At 39.2% G+C, this 20053-nt stretch overlaps 1 protein-coding gene across 5 annotated transcripts in view; it reads left to right on the forward strand.

Annotated features, from left to right (window-relative positions):
- The window catches only part of GPD2 (glycerol-3-phosphate dehydrogenase 2), a 122289-nt gene that overhangs the window by 59746 nt on the left and 42490 nt on the right, over positions 1-20053 (forward strand). For all 5 annotated transcript variants that reach the window (XM_075117843.1, XM_075117841.1, XM_075117845.1 and 2 more), the window contains exon 6: positions 91-254. In XM_075117843.1, coding sequence (XP_074973944.1) covers positions 91-254 — 164 coding nt within the window. The remainder of the gene's footprint in view (positions 1-90; positions 255-20053) is intronic.

Here is a 20053-nt window from a genome sequence, read left to right on the forward strand (position 1 = left end):
TAACGCTAATTACAGCTAATATTACAATATATAATGATGACTGGAGGGTTTTTTCCCTTTTCAGTTGACATTTATTTTATTTTTTTTCAGATGGTGGCAGTTGCCATACTATTGGGTGGGAATAAAACTATATGACCTTGTAGCTGGAAGTCAGTGTCTGAAAAGCAGCTATGTGCTCAGCAAGTCAAGAGCCTTGGAACTCTTTCCAATGCTACGGAAAGACAGGCTTGTAGGAGCTATTGTCTACTATGATGGTATGTTTTGTTTCTATGTTTACCTTTCTAATCCATCTTTATGGTTGATGTATTTAAAGTAAAACAAAAATATATAACTAATTTGATGTACTTACATAAAGTATTTTTATAGAAAGTGTGTCTTGTGGGAATCTATCTTGCATAATTTCCATTGTCTAAATTTAGATATATAACTAAATCCATTTAATTGGCTCACACATCTGATTGGTTTAGTTCTGGCCTTCCTATTTACCATCCTGAATGTAGGAGAGAGAATCTGTTCTGGTCTGTCAGCCAGTAGATGCAGCAAAATATGTCATAGGATCTTCATGGTCTGGTGATTCCCTATAGGAAGTTCCAGTGACTTCTGCAGCCATGCATAGTTGTGTAATACTAAAGAAGCTCCTTTTGTGTTGGATCAGTGTAAAACAGTCTATACAAATGTGGTATTTGAAGTGCTCTGTACAAGCTAACCCCTCGTAAGCCTCAAACAAATATTTCCTAATCAGATAATATGCCAAATTTTATTAAGCATCTGAATCCTGTGTTTACTTGAGGACTAATTGTTCAGAGATGTTCTGAAGCCAAGACCCTCTCTTTAGTTTCCTCAGAAAAACTGTAGGATCTGTGAACATGTTTACCAAAATAGTCCATGTCAAGAAACAGATGTTGTTGATTATCTTAAATACATGGTATTTTACATTAAAAAAATAGTTCACACTTGTCTTGATAATCTGACTTCCCTTTTGTTGTTCTCATTTTTGAGTTGAGTTTGGTCCATCAATCGCTTTTTGCTTGCACCACCCTCGGCTATTTAAATTGTTCGATCTATGGAGAGAACTTGCATTGCAAATATATTCAAATAGCACAAGCAGCTCTGGGGCTGGGGCGGTTTCCACTGGAAACCTCTGTATTCAAGGGGTTATAAATCTATAGGAAAAAATAGCTTAGGGCTGAAACTTGGCACAAATGTCATCTATTGCACAGAATACAGTTTTGAGTGTTATTGTATGTATCATTTCAACAAAATGAGTGACTGAGTTGTAGAAGGAGAAGATTAAAGTGCTTTTTTGCAAGTCTAATATTTTTTAAAAATTGAAGTTTTGCAGTTTAAAGGTCTAAAGTGCACAGATTACTTGTTTGAAAAATATAAATGGAAGGGTTACTCTGCTTTTTAAAAATGGAAAATATGCAGTAGCAGCAACTTGTGTGTTCAAATTGTTGATATTAACATTCATGTTGATGGTACCAGAATGATTTGGGGGGTTTTATTTCATTTTTATAAAGTACGTCCATGCTAAGTCCCTAGGGGCATGTACAATATTTAGCAACTCGTATGGCTTGTGAACACACAAGCATCGATTGTGCAACCCTGGCTCATGCTAGGGAGTTTGTATTCATGCATGTAATATCACTGATTTCAGTAGGATTACTCACATGAGTAAGTCCTCATCAACATGAGTCAGGGTTGCACAATCTAGCCCAAAGTTTAAAAAACAAAACGTCTTCCACCCTGCACCCAAAATGTCACCTGCTATCTGTATTCAGGAAAGGCCCAGGAAAAGGGAGAGGCCTTGTAGCACACCATGAATGTAAACAACCTTTAAGACCTGTCAGACTTGTAAGAGAAGGGAATTCCTAAGCCAAGAACCCTAAGTACATTCTTCCACCAGCCCTCTAGTCAAAAGACTACTGGCTTGATCAGTCCAGCTGTATTCAGCTTCCTCTCTTCCTGTGTATTACCACAGCAGCCTCCAAGGTAGCTAAGAGAAGCCATGTAGAGTTTTATGGATCAGTCATGACCATGAGTTGCATCTTCCAGGAGGAAGTGGTGTGATGTATTGCTTTTTGGCTGACTCTGCCATGCAGGAGGACAGCTGCATTATGCATGAGTTGTAGCTGCTTGGTGGTCTTCAAGCCACTTACATAAGTCATTGCAATAACCAAGTCAAAGTTCCAAAGGCAAAGATAATTTTGGGGAGGTACAAGTCCGAAAGGTGTTGTCTCTATTGCTTTACCAACCAATGAATGAAAAATGTACGTACTTACTATTAATTATAGAAATGTGGAACTGGAAGGGACTGTGAAGTGATCAAGTCCAGCTCCCCCCAAATCCCTGGTGTGCTGAGGCAGGTCCAAATAAACCTATACCATCCCTAATAGGAGTTTATTTAACACAATAAAAATGTCTAATGATGGGGATTCAACAAATTCTTTTGGAAGCCTTTGTCCATGCTTAACTATCTTTATAATTAGAAAGTTTTTCCTAATATGTAACCTAAATCTCTTTTCCTGCGGATTAAGTCCATTAGTTCTTATCCTACCATCAGTGAACATTGAGAACAATTGAGCACTGTCCTCTTTGTAACAGCCCTTAACATAGTTGAAGACTGTTTTTACATCCCCCTGTAGTCGTCTCTTTCTCAAGACTAAACATGTCTAGGTTTTTTAACCTTTCCTCATAGGTCAGGTTTTCTAAACTTTTATCATTTTTGTTGCTCTCCCCTGGATTCTCTCCAACTTGTCCACATCTTTCTGAAAGTGAGGTGCCCAGAATTGGACATAGTACTCCAGCTGAGGCCTCACCAGTGCGGAGTAGAGTGGAACAGCTACTTCCTGTGTCTTACATTACATCCTGTTGTTCCCCAGAATGATGTTACCCTTTTTCACTACTGCATCACGCTGACTCATATTCAATTTGTGTTTTGCTATACCCCTCAGGGCCTTTTCTTCAGTACTGCTATCTAAACAGTTATTCCCCATTTTGTAGTTGTGCATTTGATTTTAGCTTCCTAAGTGAAGTATTTTGAATTTTTCTTTAGTGAATTTCATCTTGTTGAATTTAGAACGGTTCTCCAATTTGTCAAGATTGTTTTGAATTCTAATCCTGCCCTTCAAAGTTCTTGCTACCCCTCTCAGCTTGGTGTCATCTGCAAATTTTATAAGCTACTCTCCACTCCCCTATCAAAGTCATTAAATGCAATGGTCCCCAAACTGTAGGAACATTTGGTGGGGGCGGCTCTTGTGGTGGGCGGCAGGGAGGGAGTGCCTGCAGCTCTGCGTCCAACTCCTCTGCTGAGCAAATTGTGCAGTAATGGAGTGGGAGCATGGACAGATTACATTACTGGTGGGGGCGGGAGCATGACAGGAAAAGTTTGGGCACCACAGCATTAATGAAAATATTGAATAGAGCTGGACCGAGAACTGACCCTTGCTGGGCCTCTCTGGATATGCCCTCCCGGCGTGATGGCGAACCATTGGGAAGTACTCTATAGTCCAGTTGAGCACCCACCTTATAGTAATTTCATCTAGAGAAGTATGCATATGAGACTGTCACATGAAACTGTCAGTGGCCTTACTAATATGAAGATACTGTCACCTGCGACTCCTAGGATGGTCAGGGTTCCAAAAGTACCCCCAGTCTGAGACAATCTTGGACAAACCCCCTCCACTGTGGGGGCAGGAACCACCTCTGCTCTGCGTTCAAGGGCATTCCTCACTCCACTTCCAACATCCCCATTTTGTCTGAATTAATCTTCAACTGCAGGGTGTTAAGAATTTCGATGAAAAAACACTCAAACCTCCTCACTTGATTTAATGAATGATGAGGTGTATGGGTCCAACATGCAGGTCATAGTGCAAACACCCATAGCGCCTTTGGAACCTCAGAAACTGGTGCTGGCTTAAACTCTTCCAGAGAAGAGATTGTTTGTTCCCTCTAGAATCTGTCCATAGAAATGCTGACAGGCAGGTCTGAAGCTGATCTACTTTATAGAGGAAAAAGCTTTTTTTATAGCAAGAAAAATAGGATTCTGGTTCCAAGTGAAGGCATCCAGGATGTTCCAAATTGTCCACTAATTGAAATGAAACTTGGTGAAGGTGTTTTCTTTGGGAGCATGATCTCTCCAGTTCACATATGAGTCCTGTATCTCTACGTCCATCACCACGTGAATCAGAAAGCCCATGCTCCACCAGATCTTCATATCGCCAGCTTTACAGTGGCTTTGGTCATCCCCTCAGCCACTGAAGATGGCCACCCTGGAGATGCAGATGCCACAGCAGAACTCCCAAGTAAAGAACTCCTTAACAGAAGGTTTCTTTCACTTGCCAAATTTCACAGCTAAGTAAGGAAATTCCATAGTAAAATTAATAAACCTCCTAGACATTAGTAATTTCCTTGGCTTTAACTGCCTAGGAATTACCTAGATTCCAGAAAGTTAGCTTCTTTTTTGTTAATTGTGGGAGCCTTGAGTTTTGCTGAAACCTCTATATCTCAGCACATCCTAACTTTACTTGAATGTGTCTTCAAGGCATTCTGAGTTGCATCTGTGTCCAGCATAATATGTAATTACATGTACATTAAGTTTAATGTACACCAAACAGTATTCAAATTTTTAAAAAAATCATGCCCAGCAAAAATTGCAATAAAAAGACTAACAAATTTATTTGAGCATAAACTTTCGTGAGCTACAGCTCACTTTATCGGATGTATGCAGTGGAAAATACAGTGGGGAGATTTTATATACACAGAGAACATGAAACAATGGGTGTTACCATACACACTGTAACCAGAGTGAACAGGTAAGGTGAGCTATTACCAGCAGGAGAGGAAAAAAAAAACCTTTTGTAGTGATAATCAAGGTGGGCCATTTCCAGCAGTTGACAAGAACGTGTGAGGAACAGTAGGGGGGCAAAATAAACATGGGGAAATAGTTTTACTTTGTGTAAGGACACATCCACTCCCAGTCTTTATTCAAGCCTAAGTTAATGGTGTCCAGTTTGCAAATTCATTCCAATTCAGCAGTCTCTCGTTGGAGTCTGTTTTTGAAGTTTTTTGTTGAAGAATTGTCACTTTTAGGTCTGTAATTGAGTGACCAGAGAGATTGAAGTGTTCTCCGACTGGTTTTTGAATGTTATCATCCTTGGCATCTGATTTGTGTCCATTTATTCTTTTACATAGAGACTGTCCAGTTTGGCCAATGTACATGGCAGAGGGGCATTGCTGGCACATGATGGCATATATCACATTGGTGGATGTGCAGTTGAATTTAGCAATATGGAGTAGAAATCTATAAACTTCATGAAAAAACTCGTACAAATACAGACAGACATCTTCCTTTTTCAAATGCAAACAGATGGAATTCATACCAAAAGGACTGAAGGTAAAAAATCCATTACATTCTACATACCACATAGACTATTCTGACAGATTGTGCCACACACACTCTCAAAGAAACTGCGGAACCACCTGATCAACATCCTATACAGCAAACAGGGAAAGATTAAGAATAAGCTCTCAAAACTGGATACTCTCATAAAAAACCAACCTTCCACACAAACTTCCTCGTGGCTGGACTTTACAAAAACTAGACAAGCCATTTACAACACACACTTTGCTTCTCTACAAAAGAAAAAGGACACTAAACTATCTAAACTACTACATGCCACAAGGGGCCACAACAGTGGTTCCCTTAACCCACCCAGCAATATTGTTAATCTATCCAACTATACTCTTAGCCCCGCAGAAGAATCTGTCCGATCTCGGGGCCTCTCCTTCTGCCCCTCCACCCCCACGAACATGATACAGTTCTGTGGTGACCTAGAATCCTATTTTCGACGTCTCCGACTCAAGGAATATTTCCAGCACACCTCTGACCAACATACTAACCCACAGAGACCTTCCTACCAAGACTACAAAAAGAAGGATTCTGGGTGGACTCCTCCTGAAGGTCGAAACAGACTGGACTTCTACATAGACTGCTTCTGCCGATGTGCACGGGCTGAAATTGTGGAAAAGCAGCATCACTTGCCCCATAACCTCAGACGTGCAGAACACAATGCCATCCACAGCCTCAGAAACAACTCTGACATCATAATCAAAAAGGAGGTGCTGTAGTCATCATGAATAGGTCGGAATATGAACAAGAGGCTGCTAGGCAGCTCTCCAACACCACATTCTGCAAGCCATTACCCTCTGATCCCTCTGAGGGTTACCAAGAGAAACTACACCATCTGCTCAAGAAAATTCCTGAAAAAGCACAAGATCAAACTCACACAGACACACCCCTGGAATCCCGACCTGGGGTATTCTATCTGCTACCCAAGATCCATAAACCTGGAAATCCTGGACGCCCCATCATCTCAGGCATTGGCACCCTGACAGCAGGATTGTCTGGCTGTGTAGACTCCCTCCTCAGGCCCTATGCTACCAGCACTCCCAGCTATTTTCGAGACACCACTGACTTCCTGAGGAAACTACAATCCATGGGTGATCTTCCTGATAACACCATCCTGGCCACTATGGATGTAGAAGCCCTCTATACCAACATTCCACACAAAGATGGACTACAAGCCGTCAGGAACAGTATCCCTGATAATTTCACCGCAAACTTGGTGGCTGAACTTTGTGACTTTGTCCTCACCCATAACTATTTCACATTTGGGGACAATGTATACCTTCAAATCAGTGGCACTGCATACTGTGGGGCATGGCGTGGTCCCACAGTATGCCAACATTTTTACGGCTGACTTAGAACAATGCTTCCTCAGCTTTTATCCTCGAATGCCCCTACTCTACTTGTGCTACATTGATGACATCTTCATTATCTGGACCCATGGAGAAGAAGCCCTTGAGGAATTCCACCATGATTTCAACAATTTCCAGCTCACCATCAACCTCAGCCTGGACCAGTCCACACAAGAGATCCACTTCCTGGATACTACAGTGCTAATAAGCAATGGTCACATAAACACCACCCTATACCGGAAACCTAGTGACCACTCTACTTACCTACATGCCTCCAACTTTCATCCAGACCACACCACACAATCCATTTTTTACAGCCAAGCTCTGATACAACCGCATTTGCTCCAATCCCTCAGACAGAGACAAACACCTACAAGATCTCTGTCAAGTGTTCTTACAACTACAATACCCACCTGCTGAAGTGAAGAAACAAATGAACAGAGCAGAAGAGTACCCAGAAGTTACCTACTACAGGACAGGCCTAACAAAGAAAGTAACAGAATGCCACTAGCCATCACCTTCAGCCCCCAACTGAAACCTCTCCAGTGCATCATCAAGGATCTACAACCTATCCTGAGGGACGACCTATCACTCTCACAGATCTTGGGAGACAGGCCAGTCCTTGCTTACAGACAGCCCCCCAACCTGAAGCAAATACTCACCAGCAACCACACAACAGAACCACTAACCCAGGACCCCATCCTTGCAACAAAGCCCGTTGCCAACTGTGTCCACATATCTATTCAGGGGACACCATCGTAGGGCCTAATCACATCAGCCACACTATCAGAGACTCGTTCCCCTGCACATCCACCAATGTGATATATGCCATCATGTGCCAGCAATGCCCCTCTGCCATGTACATTGGCCAAACTGGACAGTCTCTATGTAAAAGAATAAATGGACACAAATCAGATGCCAAGAATGATAACATTCAAAAACCAGTCGGAGAACACTTCAATCTCTGGTCATTCGATTACAGACCTAAAAGTGGCAATTCTTCAACAAAAAAACTTCAAAAACAGACTCCAACGAGAGACTGCTGAATTGGAATGAATTTGCAAACTGGACACCATTAACTTAGGCTTGAATAAAGATTGGGAGTGGATGTGTCCTTACACAAAGTAAAAACTATTTCCCCATGTTTATTTTGCCCCCCTACTGTTCCTCACACGTTCTTGTCAACCACTCGAAATGGCCTACCTTGATTATCACTACAAAAGGTTTTTTTTTCTCTCCTGCTGGTAATAGCTCACCTTACCTGTTCACTCTGGTTACAGTGTGTATGGTAACGCCCATTATTTCATGTTCTCTGTGTGTATAAAATCTCCCCACTGTATTTTCCACTGCATGCATCCTATGAAATAAGCTGTAGCTCACAAAAGCTTATGCTCAGATAAATTTGTTAGTCTCTAAGGTGCCACAAGGACTCCTTTTTCTTCTTTGCAGATACAGCCTAACACGGCTGCTACTCTGAAATAAAAAGACTGTTGTGAGTCATGCAAAAATCTTAAAAGCCAGGAAATTCACGGCTGGAATTGTACTTCAACATCTAGACACAGCAGGGTGTCCACTTAACTACTTTCTAGGTGCACCCCGTCGTGCCTGCATGCTAAAGGACAGTCTTATCTGTGAATTTCTTTCTTTGCATCAGACCCTTAATGTTCTTTCGTTGTAGATTTTATTGGGTGATTATATAAATTGAAACAATTCTTTTTCTGTTAGCAGTAAGAGAGCTTTATGGAAAGATTTTCTTAACCCTCATGGGTAGTCTGGCAGTCTCATATCAAGATCTATGCAGAGCAGTTGTGAAGAAACTACACATCCCTTGCAGGGATGGAGATACCATCTTCAGAAGAAATATCCTGAATACTTATTTGCCAGTTGTGGTGGATGTGTAATTTAATTTTTTTACCTGAAGATACTTTATTTCTTTTATCCAGCAACCTGAAAGTTCATCACACAATATTTGACTATAAAGGTTTTTTCATTTTTTTAGAATTAAACTAGTCAATGTTTATCAATAGGGACATTTGGAAAGGAAAAATAGGGATAGATCTCCTAATTCAATTGAAATACATGAGGTACAGAGAGCATTTAGGAGGCATATTGTGGAAAAATAACAAGCATAAGGATAATTAGAGGTTGCCCTCTTGAGTGGGACCAGCTAGTATGTGTATATATATCTTCATAATCAGGAGTAATATGAAACTGTGAAAAGAAGAGAACTTGAATTTTAGTTTTTCTATTATCTCATTTGAAGAACTAGCAGATAGAGGGGTTCGTCCTTTTAAGGACTATCAGCAGCTGTATTGCCGAGGAATTTCTCCATCAGTTCAATAGTATTAAGGCAGTGTTTGTTGTGGGCATATGACTGACGAGTTCTAAGGGCCATACTGCATTGGAATGAAGGGATTGCAGATTATAATTCACAATACACCTTACTGTGAAATTACAAATCAGTAATTGTACAGAGTCCTTGTACTCTGATTTGTCAGTTTATTATTAGGTACTCATCACATAGTATTTTGGCACGTTTAACCAGAATTAAAATAACCAGTGCTCAAAAAAGCCAAATGGAACAATATGGGTATAAAACAAAGTGCTCTGAGTGCCCACCAACCGTCACTCGTAAATTCCCTGCTGATGGGTAGGATTATTCTATTTCAGTATAATGGCTGGTATTTAGCTCACTTAGGGAAAGACTGTCACTTGCAGTGATAAAACTGTGTAAAGGAGAAGGGGGCATAAGCCAACCCCCAACCTCAACTTCCACCAACAGATGTGGGCACAGAGGCACACCGGGGTCTGTGGGGTCATTGCCTTGTGAGAAAATGGGTGAGGAATGGACACACAGGGATGTAATTGGCTAATTGCAAGTTACTCCTTTCATCCCAAGAGAAAAAGATGAGAAATTGATTGAGAGTCACAATTCTTTGATGGGGCACCTGTTGCAGTTGCGAGTGGAGGGCACAGTTATGAGCCACTCCATACTTAGGACGTTGAACAAAGGTTCAATCTAGTCTGTAATATGGGTGTCACTGTTTAAAATATAACCCTTCTGTTTTACATAGGATACTTGAATTTTATATTTCACTATAGTAATTCAGAATGACTGAAAGTCATATGGATTTTTAAAAACTGTACAAATGGTTAGCATTACTCTTGATTCATTGTTTGCTAAAATAAAGGTTGTGGCAGTTGCTAGTGTGAGTTACCTTGTGATGTTGAATTCAGGTCTGTTATTATCTTAACTAACTAGGGCCCTGAACCTGCAATGAGATTCACACCAGCAGAGCCTTCCATGGATCTCATTGCAGTATCAAGACCTAAGTCCCCAAAGCCTAATAGCAAAAATTAACCTGTCTACATGAAATGTCATGATATGGATTTTAACAGTGGACACTTAGTTTTCTCTTGATGGTACAGTACTTTTATACTTTTGCATATACATCTTTCCCTTAGTCTACTTGGTTTTTAATAATAAACTTTATTACAGATGGCCCACTCTACAAAGATTTCATTTAACAAAATATCCTGTTGGGACTAAAGACTGTGACATCTGCATTTTTTTCCCTTTAAAAGAAAATTGTTAAAAGAATTAAAAAAAATCCCGGTAGCCTGCAGTCTTAAGTTTTATGTTGACAAATAGATTTTTGAAAGTTTCTTTGGATGATCTGTAGCCAGAGCTACTGTAAAAATTATTAAAGTGCAACAGCAACTTTCAACTTAAACTAATTGCTTAGTTTTAGTTCATTCTTAGTAACCATTTTGCTGCTTTAAAATATTTTAAGATACTCTACTGCTAGGTATTAAAAAAAAAATAGAGTAAACTCTAATTTTTATAGTGTTACTTAAAAGTAATAATCTTAAAGACTGTAATTAACTGGAAACCTATTTGTAATCTATTTAAAGCTTAGTTCTGACTACGCAGTTTGTTGTTTTATGGCAAAATGATAATCTGAACAATTTAAAATAATTCCTAGCTATTGCGACAGATGTGTTTACAAGACACTCACAAAGGCTAATTTAAGGTTTTCTTGCAGAAATGCTACTTTAGATTCATTGCTGTGTGATGTCAAAGTAAACAGCAAGGGTTAGTACAGTTTTATGGTGGAAAATTCTTATTTTTTTTCTTGCCAAGATACAGCACAAAATCAGATACTGAATGATACTTTACTGATAGGCCTGATGCCTTCCCATTCAAAGAGCAAAATTTGATTTGTACCCTTTTTTGCCTCTGTAAGTTATGTAAAAGGGCCAGAAATGTGTTCAACTTTTTTCTGCATGTTTTTAATGTTAGAAATTCAGGTCTGGCCTATCCTGATTTCCCTGGACAACGGGAGAGCTAGTATACCTAGAGATCTTGCATGTGTACTGAGCAAGTGAAACCTGATTGATAGTGACCCTCTTTCTGTTCAGACCATTTAAAGCTCTTTCCATTTTTAATTCCATTGCCTATGAACAGTTGGAAGGAAAAAAGCTGGCTTTTAAAGATTCTTTATCTCATCCCTTCAGTTGAATTATTCTGAAAGCTCATAATACACACTTGAACTGTCAGAGGGTATGTCTGGATTTCAAGAAAATGTTTTTCTTTTTAAGTGTTAACAAACACTGTACCTTACATTTTTAAAGTGTAAGTTAATATCTGGCCCTACTGATGATGTTGGGAAAGCTCTCAGTTTTCAATAAGGCCAGGATTTCAGTCCAAGTGTAGATTAGGGCAAGTTATATTTTAACACTTGTTAGCTGACCGAGGTGAGCTCTAGGCTCTGCCCTACAGTTCATCTTGTCCAGTTAACTTGTACTGTTGGTACTAGTTTTAAAACATGTTAGCGAATGCATTTTTGGAAATGCACCTTGCATCCTAACCTAGACAAGCCCTGAATCTTGGAGGGAGGGAGGTGGAGAATAAGCAACACACCCAACCTTTCAGTTCTTTATACATCATAAAGAAGCAAAATGATGGCATGAACTACTTGCAGTTCACCTTTAAGGAACTTAGCATTAGATAATGGCATTGACACTTAAAGCTCAAAATAGGTTGCGGGGGGGGAGAAGCTTATATAGAAAGGAGTGTCATAAGTAGTTTTATGTTAACAATTAAATGCAATTTCATAATGTTTCTTGCCTTCTTCTTTTTCCCCCGTCACAGGTTTTTGTGCATCTGTACCCTTAGTTGCACCTACAGGCTGCAGTGAGTAGTGTTTAACAGCAGAGGTCTCCCCCTAGAGTTGTAGTGTTGACCCAAGCCCCCCAAAAGAACACTTTTAATATACCCACTGTGTAGATTATTTTCTGACTTGATAAAACCATTTACACAGTTATTTACTGTTTTTGCATTGGTATTTGGTTTTTATCAGAAGGGGATCAGCAGTGCTATTCCTGTTTTTTTTTTTCCTAATTGCTGATCTAACCAGTAACTTATCAAACAATCATGACTATATCCTACTCTATAGCTTTCTGAAATATTGTTGCTTCAGCCCTCTTAATTATATTTTAAAATTGTTTATACAGGCAAAAATGGATGGTACATTATAAATGTTGGAAGTACCAGCAATGGCAAATCACAGACTTTACCAGGGGCTATTCTTGCTCTGTCTCAGCATCAGGAAACTATAGCATATGTTGGATGTTAGCCTGGGTGTACACAATGTGTCCTATTTATTCAAGGTTTCCTTTGAAGCCACAACTTACAAGTTTGTTTCTTAGGGGTACATGTCAGACTTCATTTAGCATTTGTTGGTATTCGGATACTCCTGAATAGCAAAAAGGCAACATTTTGGGGGAAGAATGTGGCTGCTATCTGAGCAGTGATCTGTCAGTTTCATTTATGTAGCTCAAGGAAAATTGGAAAAGAGGCACTATGAAGATGCTAAAGCGGAGAGCTCAAGATCATAGAGAGAATTATTTTAAAGCATTTTTAATGGAAGAATTAATCTCCATTTGAATTATATGTACATTATGTTGGGGGCTAGGAAAATAGGAAACATTTTAAAGCAGAGCTCCAACAGTCAAGATTATTACAATTTTAAACAGGCACAGAAAATGCTGGCTAATTCTAAGTGGCAGAGTTCTTTTTTAAGATGCATTATTTCATATCTCTGGGTGCTATAGAGTTTTTTGGGTATGTACATATTCTCCCTCCAAGATGAACTTTTAAGTGTATAAGGAAATGTATTTCTAGGTTCTTTAGTAAGTCATGAATTTAAAATGGAATAGTTGTGTTAATTACCGTTTCTTACTGGAATCTATTTATGTATCTTAAAGACAGAAAGTAGAACTGTAGAATCTTTTGCATGATCTCATACAGTATTTTCTTGATTTTTTTTTTTTATTTTTTGACACGCAAAAAAAATCTGATTGTCTAATGAAATTCACATTTTTCACTTTGCTTTGCAAAATCTCCAGTTCAGTTAGATTCCAGGAAAGGCTCTCCATTTCATAATTCTGCATTCTCCAGGATTTTGGTGCGTATTTTTTTCCAAAGTATGTTAACTAAAATTCTATATCTTTGAACAAAAAAGTTGTTCAAAGAAAAGTGGAAAGGAGGCTCTTTGGTTGAGGACTGAGCATTCCTGGTTTACTGTAAACCCCATGAGAAATTCTTCCCATTTTTAAAGAAAAAGAAAATCAATGCAAAGGAATAGAGCGTTCATTAAGCTGTCAAAAACTGAATAAACGCTTTTTTTCTTTTTAAGCTCCTACAGCTCTTTTTCCTCGTATTAGAGTAAATGCTGAATTAGGAAATGTTACAGCTTTATAGTTTCATATTTATTTAATTAGTATTTTGAGAATATTAACATATGTAATAGGGGCATTGCCCAAATGTAGGCACAGACAGTTAAATCCTTATTCCAAATTTTTCTCTCCCTTGAAAATTAAAATGGTTTGACAATTTGTCACTAGAAAGCTTTTATAGATATGAAGTCTGTTGCTACACATCTTCATGTTAGTAGAGTTTTAACTTGAAAATGGAAGACTGTGAAAGTAGCTTCTAATGCTCAGCCCCACGAGAACTGCTAGCAAACCATTATGGGTGTTTAAAAGCAGCTAGGATATGCAGAAAATGTTTTGACTGATTTTATTTAAAAGAAAATCTTATGGGTTGTATATGAGGGACCTCAGAAAGAAAACCAGTTATCTGCTGTGAGGAGGATTGTAAAGGCATGATTGGCTGCCTCTTGTGGAATATATGGGAAATGAACTATAAGCATTGACTTGGCTGTTTCTGTAGTTTCAATCTCAATTTTCTCTTTCATTTAAGAGTTCTTAATACTCTGATTTGGTGTAAGTAGTAGTGGGGGAGATGGAGGAATCATAAGCCTTGGTATTATGAACAGTGCTTCTTATTTCTTAAAGTAATGAAATCTTTAGGTTCTGTTTACTTGTAGTGGTTTTAGCACAAAGCCCTTTGAATCAGATGGTATTTTATCCATCAAAGAGTTTTTACTTTCAAAATGGATAAAAATAAATACCCTAAAATGACTTGTGTCTTTAACCCAGTTTTTCCTCTGTCAAAGGGTACAACTTTATAAGCATACCTACAGGAGTAATAGTTTGTTCACAACAAAAGAGACTGTGCATTCCATAGCTCTTCTTATGCTGGAGGCATCGTTCCCAAAAGCATGCAGCTGATAACTGCATCTCCTGCTGTACCTGTAACAATTTAATTGTATAAGTCAGCCCAGTCAAGCATCCCCAGCTCATGACTGGGAGACATGAAATTCATTGTCATTATTGTCCCTGTCATTTTGGATCATTATATCCTGCTGCAGAATTTTCCTCACTTCAGTGCTTTTTTACCTCCAGGAACCAGGGATTATGGCTGAGGTTGGGGTGGGGGCAGGACTGTGAACTACATTTACCTCAGGGGAGCCACAGATTAAATTGGCTTTGCTCTCTGACTTGCTGGATTCATCTGTTTGTATGCTGTGAGTTTAAGATTGGAAATGATGAATATTCTAGCAAATTCTATGCATTCATTTTTAAAAAACATTCCTATAACCAAAGGATGATTTTTGTCTCTCTTAACAAGAAGTGAATGGGGATTAATTCTTCACATCTCATGTTACCTAAAAGATTATTCTCGAGCGAAATGACATTATTTGCACATTACGCCACAAACATCTTAGTATTCCCCAGCGTGTCATGGCTTTTAGAGGAAAGACTCCAGTGAAGCATGTAATTTTGTTGTAATTTATATGTGTATATTTTATGTGAACTTAATGGTAAGCCATTAGTTAATATGTACATTGTTCCATACTGTAGATATGATAATATATATGGCTAGGGAAAATCTGTTATGCCTTTCCCCACCATACTGTTTTTTATATATGAAATTTTAAAGCTGTTTGGGTATTTACTTTTTAATAAATATGAATAAAATGAAGGCCAGTTTACCTACTTGATTACACTGCCAGCTGCCTTCTAGGTTGATAGTAAGCAGTGCAAACTAAAGTGCAGGAGTCTGTCTATACACTGCAGAGTGCAGGACTGGGGCCTAGAACATGCTATTTGCATCAATTAAAATGGATGGCACATTCCCATACATACATGGAACTAGTGTTAAGTATTCATTGTCTTTTCTTGTACCAAGTGGCTGTCTCCTTGGGCCTGCTCCTTTAAGGTGCTGAGCAGTGGATTTTCTGGCACATGGTACCGTACAGAATCAAGACAGTTAACGTTTACTCTAATTTCAAATAAAAGTAGAGTTCAGTGTCTGTCTATATTCTCTGACCAACACCTCTCCCATTCTTTGTCTGATTCTTGTGCAATATCTTTATCGTGAAAGTGCAACTTACAAATGTGGAATTTTTTTTTTACATAACTGTTTTTTGAGTGCAGTGTAAAACTTTAGAGCCTACAAGTCCACTCAGTCCTACTTCTTGTTCAGCCAATTGCCAAGACAAACAAGTTTGTTTACATTTATGGGAGATAATGCTGCCTGCTTTTCTCCTTATGGAGAAAATAATGATTCCTGTCTTTCTCCTTATGTTTACATTTATGGGAGATAATATTGCCTTTACTTATAATGTCACCTGAAATTGAGAACAGGTATTCACGGCACTGTTGTAGTCGTCATTGTAAGGTATTTACGTGCCAGAGATGCTAAACATTTGTATGCCCCTTCATGCTTCAACCACCATTCCAGAGGACATGCTTCCATGCTGAATTTAAATTGGTATTCTTCTATTGTTTAACAGTGTGATTAAAACTGCAATTAATCATGACTATTTTTTAATTTTGACGATTAATTGCAATTTTAAAAATCGTTGGACAGCTCTACTTTATTTGTTAAGATGTTCTTTCTTTATCAAGTGATGTGGATGCTGTAGACTTATACAGCGGATGTTTGATCCTACTCTGGTGATTATTTTTGTCAGTGACCGGCAGAACCTGTGAGTATTGGGCATTTTTAACCCTCATTGACTTCACTGACCGCCACTGAGAGTTGTGGGCACTCAGTGCTTTGCAGTTTGTATTTAAATGTATAAATAAGCAACTAGTTGGCCTGGCAGTTGGTGCTCTGTACAGGCAGCAAACAAATGTGCAACAGCTCCACTGAGGGATTTTTACTTTTCTATACTAGTGATAGGGGTACTATTTATTTATTTAGCAACTACTATATGTCCCTAGTGAGTGATGTGGTCACTTCTGTCTCATGAAGAGTGACTTTACATCTGCTGTGTATCTCTGACATAGCATCTGTCTGTTTTTATACTGTTGGATCGTAACTCTAGCTCTGGTTAGTTTAGACAAGGGCACATAACAGGAAATAATTTCCTTTTATATCCTATGAAGTGAGCAATAGTTCATAAACTATTGGCTGGTCTCCAGTTGGCTTAGGATTTGAAAAATAGCTACTGACCATGCACAGTTAGTTTGCCTCAAACTTGAGATGTAAAGTCAGGTACTGTCTATATCAGTCAGTCAACCCTTACACTGCATTGATACATCATAACCTGCATTGACATCACATTTCTTTCTGGTTTCAGAGTAGCAGCCCTGTTAATCTGTATTCGTAAAAAGAAAAGGAGTACTTGTGGCACCTTAGAGACTAACCAATTTTTTAGAGCATAAGCTTTTGTGAACTACAGAGTACTCAGAAGTTACCTACTACCGGACAGGCCCAACAAAGAAAATAACAGAACGCCACTAGCCATCACCTTCAGCCCCCAACTAAAACCTCTCCAACGCATCATCAAGGATCTACAACCTATCCTGAAGGACGACAGATGACTCTCACAGATCTTGGGAGACAGGCCAGTCCTTGCTTACAGACAGCCCCCCAACCTGAAGCAAATACTCACCAGCAACCACACACCACACAACAGAACCACTAACCCATAACCCTATCCTTGCAACAAAGCCCGTTGCCAACTGTATCCACATATCTATTCAGGGGACACCATCATAGGGCCTAATCACATCAGCCACACTATCAGAGGCTCGTTCACCTGCACATCTACCAATGTGATATATGCCATCATGTGCCAGCAATGCCCCTCTGCCACATACATTGGCCAAACCGGACAGTCTCTACGTAAAAGAATAAATGGACACAAATCAGATGCCAAGAATGATAATATTCAAAAACCAGTCGGAGAACACTTCAGTCTCTCTGGTCACTTGATTACAGACCTAAAAGTGGCAATTCTTCAACAAAAAAACTTCAAAAACAGACTCCAACGAGAGACTGCTGAATTGGAATTAATTTGCAAATTGGATACAATTAACTTGGGCTTGAATAAAGACTGGGAGTGGATGTGTCCTTACACAAAGTACAACTATTTCCCCTTGTTTATTTCCCCTCCTACTGTTCTTGTCAACTGCTGGAAATGGCCCACCTTGATTATCACTACAAAAGGTTCTCCCCCCACCCCCGCTCTCCTGCTGATAATAGCTCACCTTTCCTGATCACTCTTGTTACAGTCAGTATGGTAACACCCATTGTTCTATGTTCTCTGTGTATGTAAAATCTCCCCACTATATTTCCCACTGAATGCATCTGATGAAGTGAGCTGTAGCTCACGAAAGCTTATGCTCTAATAAATGTGTTAGTCTCTAAGGTGCCACAAGTCCTCCTTTTCTTTTTACATTTCTTTCTGACACTGCAGCATGGCCACAACACATGTGCAGTGACATTTTTTCATTGTGACATTTTAGCATGGTTTCCACAAACTGGCACTGACAATGTTTAGTTTCATTTTAACGCTGTGCTTTTACTTACACTGACACTGTAGTAAGATTGTTGTGACAAGCTGAAGGCGGATACAAAAGAAGTGAGAAACAACATAATTATAAACCAACAACAAAAAGTAATACTAATTCCTTCCTCTCAACCTCTTTTCTTCATTGTGTGGATAAATTCCTTGCGGTTTATGAAGTTCTTAGATGTTAGTGCTGGGAGATCTGTAAGTACCTCAATAGATAGAAATTCTGAATTAATGCTTCCATAATATGCTTTATCTCCCTTTTGCCTGGCTGTTGCGGCTTATTTATTGTACAACTGCTTTAGCTTCAGTATCTTTACTTGGTAGTAAAACTGGTTAGAGATGGAAAAATAGTTTTAGGATTTGTAAAAATTTTTTTTCAAAACTGTGGTCCTTCCTACTTTGCTGTTTATTCCATGTGTTTATTACTTTGCGTAAAAAATCACTGTGCATTGTTTCCTAATTTTTTACTATGACATTTTTAACCATGTGACCCATTTACATGGTTCCAGCCTCCCTAATTCCCTTAATCTTTCCTTATCTGAGAATAAACTCAGCCTTCCTAAACTCCTTAAGTTTTTTCCTCATAACATACAGTGCAGATTTAAAATCTTAAATTATTGTAGGTGGCTTTTGCTATGCTCTCTCCAGAGCAATATTTACTAGGGGTGGTGATGAATCTAGTATTTATTTATGAGTGGATAGTAGTTCCCTAGCTATCAGTTAGCAAAACCAAAATTCGGACACTGATAGGCACTGTGAGTAATGGAATTGAAATGCCTCTGTGGAGGTTGCTGAGTAGCGGGAGGAAGAGATCAAGCTCTTGGGGTTTAGGGTTGAGCTAAAGAGAAGAAGCAGGGCCATATTTAAATTTGCAGACATCATCTAGCTACAATCATTACTAATAACTTGAGATTTTTATCAAACTTCAGAATCTGTTACAAAGATGAATTTGTCAGAATAGCTAGATCTGTGAACAGACAAAGTTCAAAACCGAGAAATTATCCCTTTCCTAACACTTTCTACGGAATGGTGATTAGAACTGTTTATCTCTTTACCTGAATTCTTTGAGGTCTAAAGGATTCTTTCTTCTATTGCAAAAGCATACGCTTAGATGCATATTATATTCCTCTGCTATGGGATGTGCATCCCACACCAGCCCTGATAGGGTTAACGCAATTAGGTCACTTGGCATCACCTGCTAGATGGAGGGCTGGGGTTAACTAGGGTGAAGCCCAGCTGGGGAGAGGCTGGGACAGCACTGTAAAGCCAGGAAGCTGAGAGTGAAAAAGCTTCAGGGGAAGGAGTCTGCAGTCCCTCCCTGAAAGGAGGGAGAGAGTCAAGAACACAGAGGAAGTCCAGGGGGAGAGTAAATCCTGGGATCTTGCCCTGAAGTAAGGAGTCTGGGAGGAGCCTAGGAGGTGTGAACTAGCCATAAGGAATAAAGTTGTAAATGCATTCACAGTGACCTCATGGGTCAAGGAATTCCATAGGTTGACCCAATTTTTTTTGTTTAAAGATGGATGACAATGACCACAATTGCATATGTAAATCATGTAATTGTGCATGCAGGTGACCGACCATATGTCATTTGTATGCTCAGTTCTCCAGAATCTGTATGCAATTCTGCTAAGTGTTCATGTAAATTAGACACGCAGTTACACATGCATTTTGCATATGCAGCTGTGCTATGGAACTTTTATAAAAATCATTCAGAGAGAGGGAGAGCACTGTCAAGATATGGCCCTTCCTAGGCTCGGAGCGATGCAAGATTCTTGGATGCTCCAAGTGTCATAGCTGACAGGTAAATGGCTTGTAATGGACTATAGTTTCCTTGATCTAATGGTAAAGAATCAACAAGAAGACCTAAAAATTACCCTTTTCTGATTTCCATTCTTGCTTCTATCCACTCAGTTTGTTCAACTCCACACTGAGTTTAGTTGCCTCTTTGCTTGAATATCTGCCTCTTGCAGCTAGAACCAATCCTGATGGCAAAGCTAGCTAGTGAGTATGTTGGCAGAAGACTTCATGTGCATGATTACATAGGCAGCTTTTGGTGGGTGAATGGTACTAGGTCT

This window comes from Caretta caretta, chromosome 11 (assembly GCF_965140235.1).
Source record: "Caretta caretta isolate rCarCar2 chromosome 11, rCarCar1.hap1, whole genome shotgun sequence".
NCBI lineage: Eukaryota > Metazoa > Chordata > Testudines > Cheloniidae > Caretta > Caretta caretta.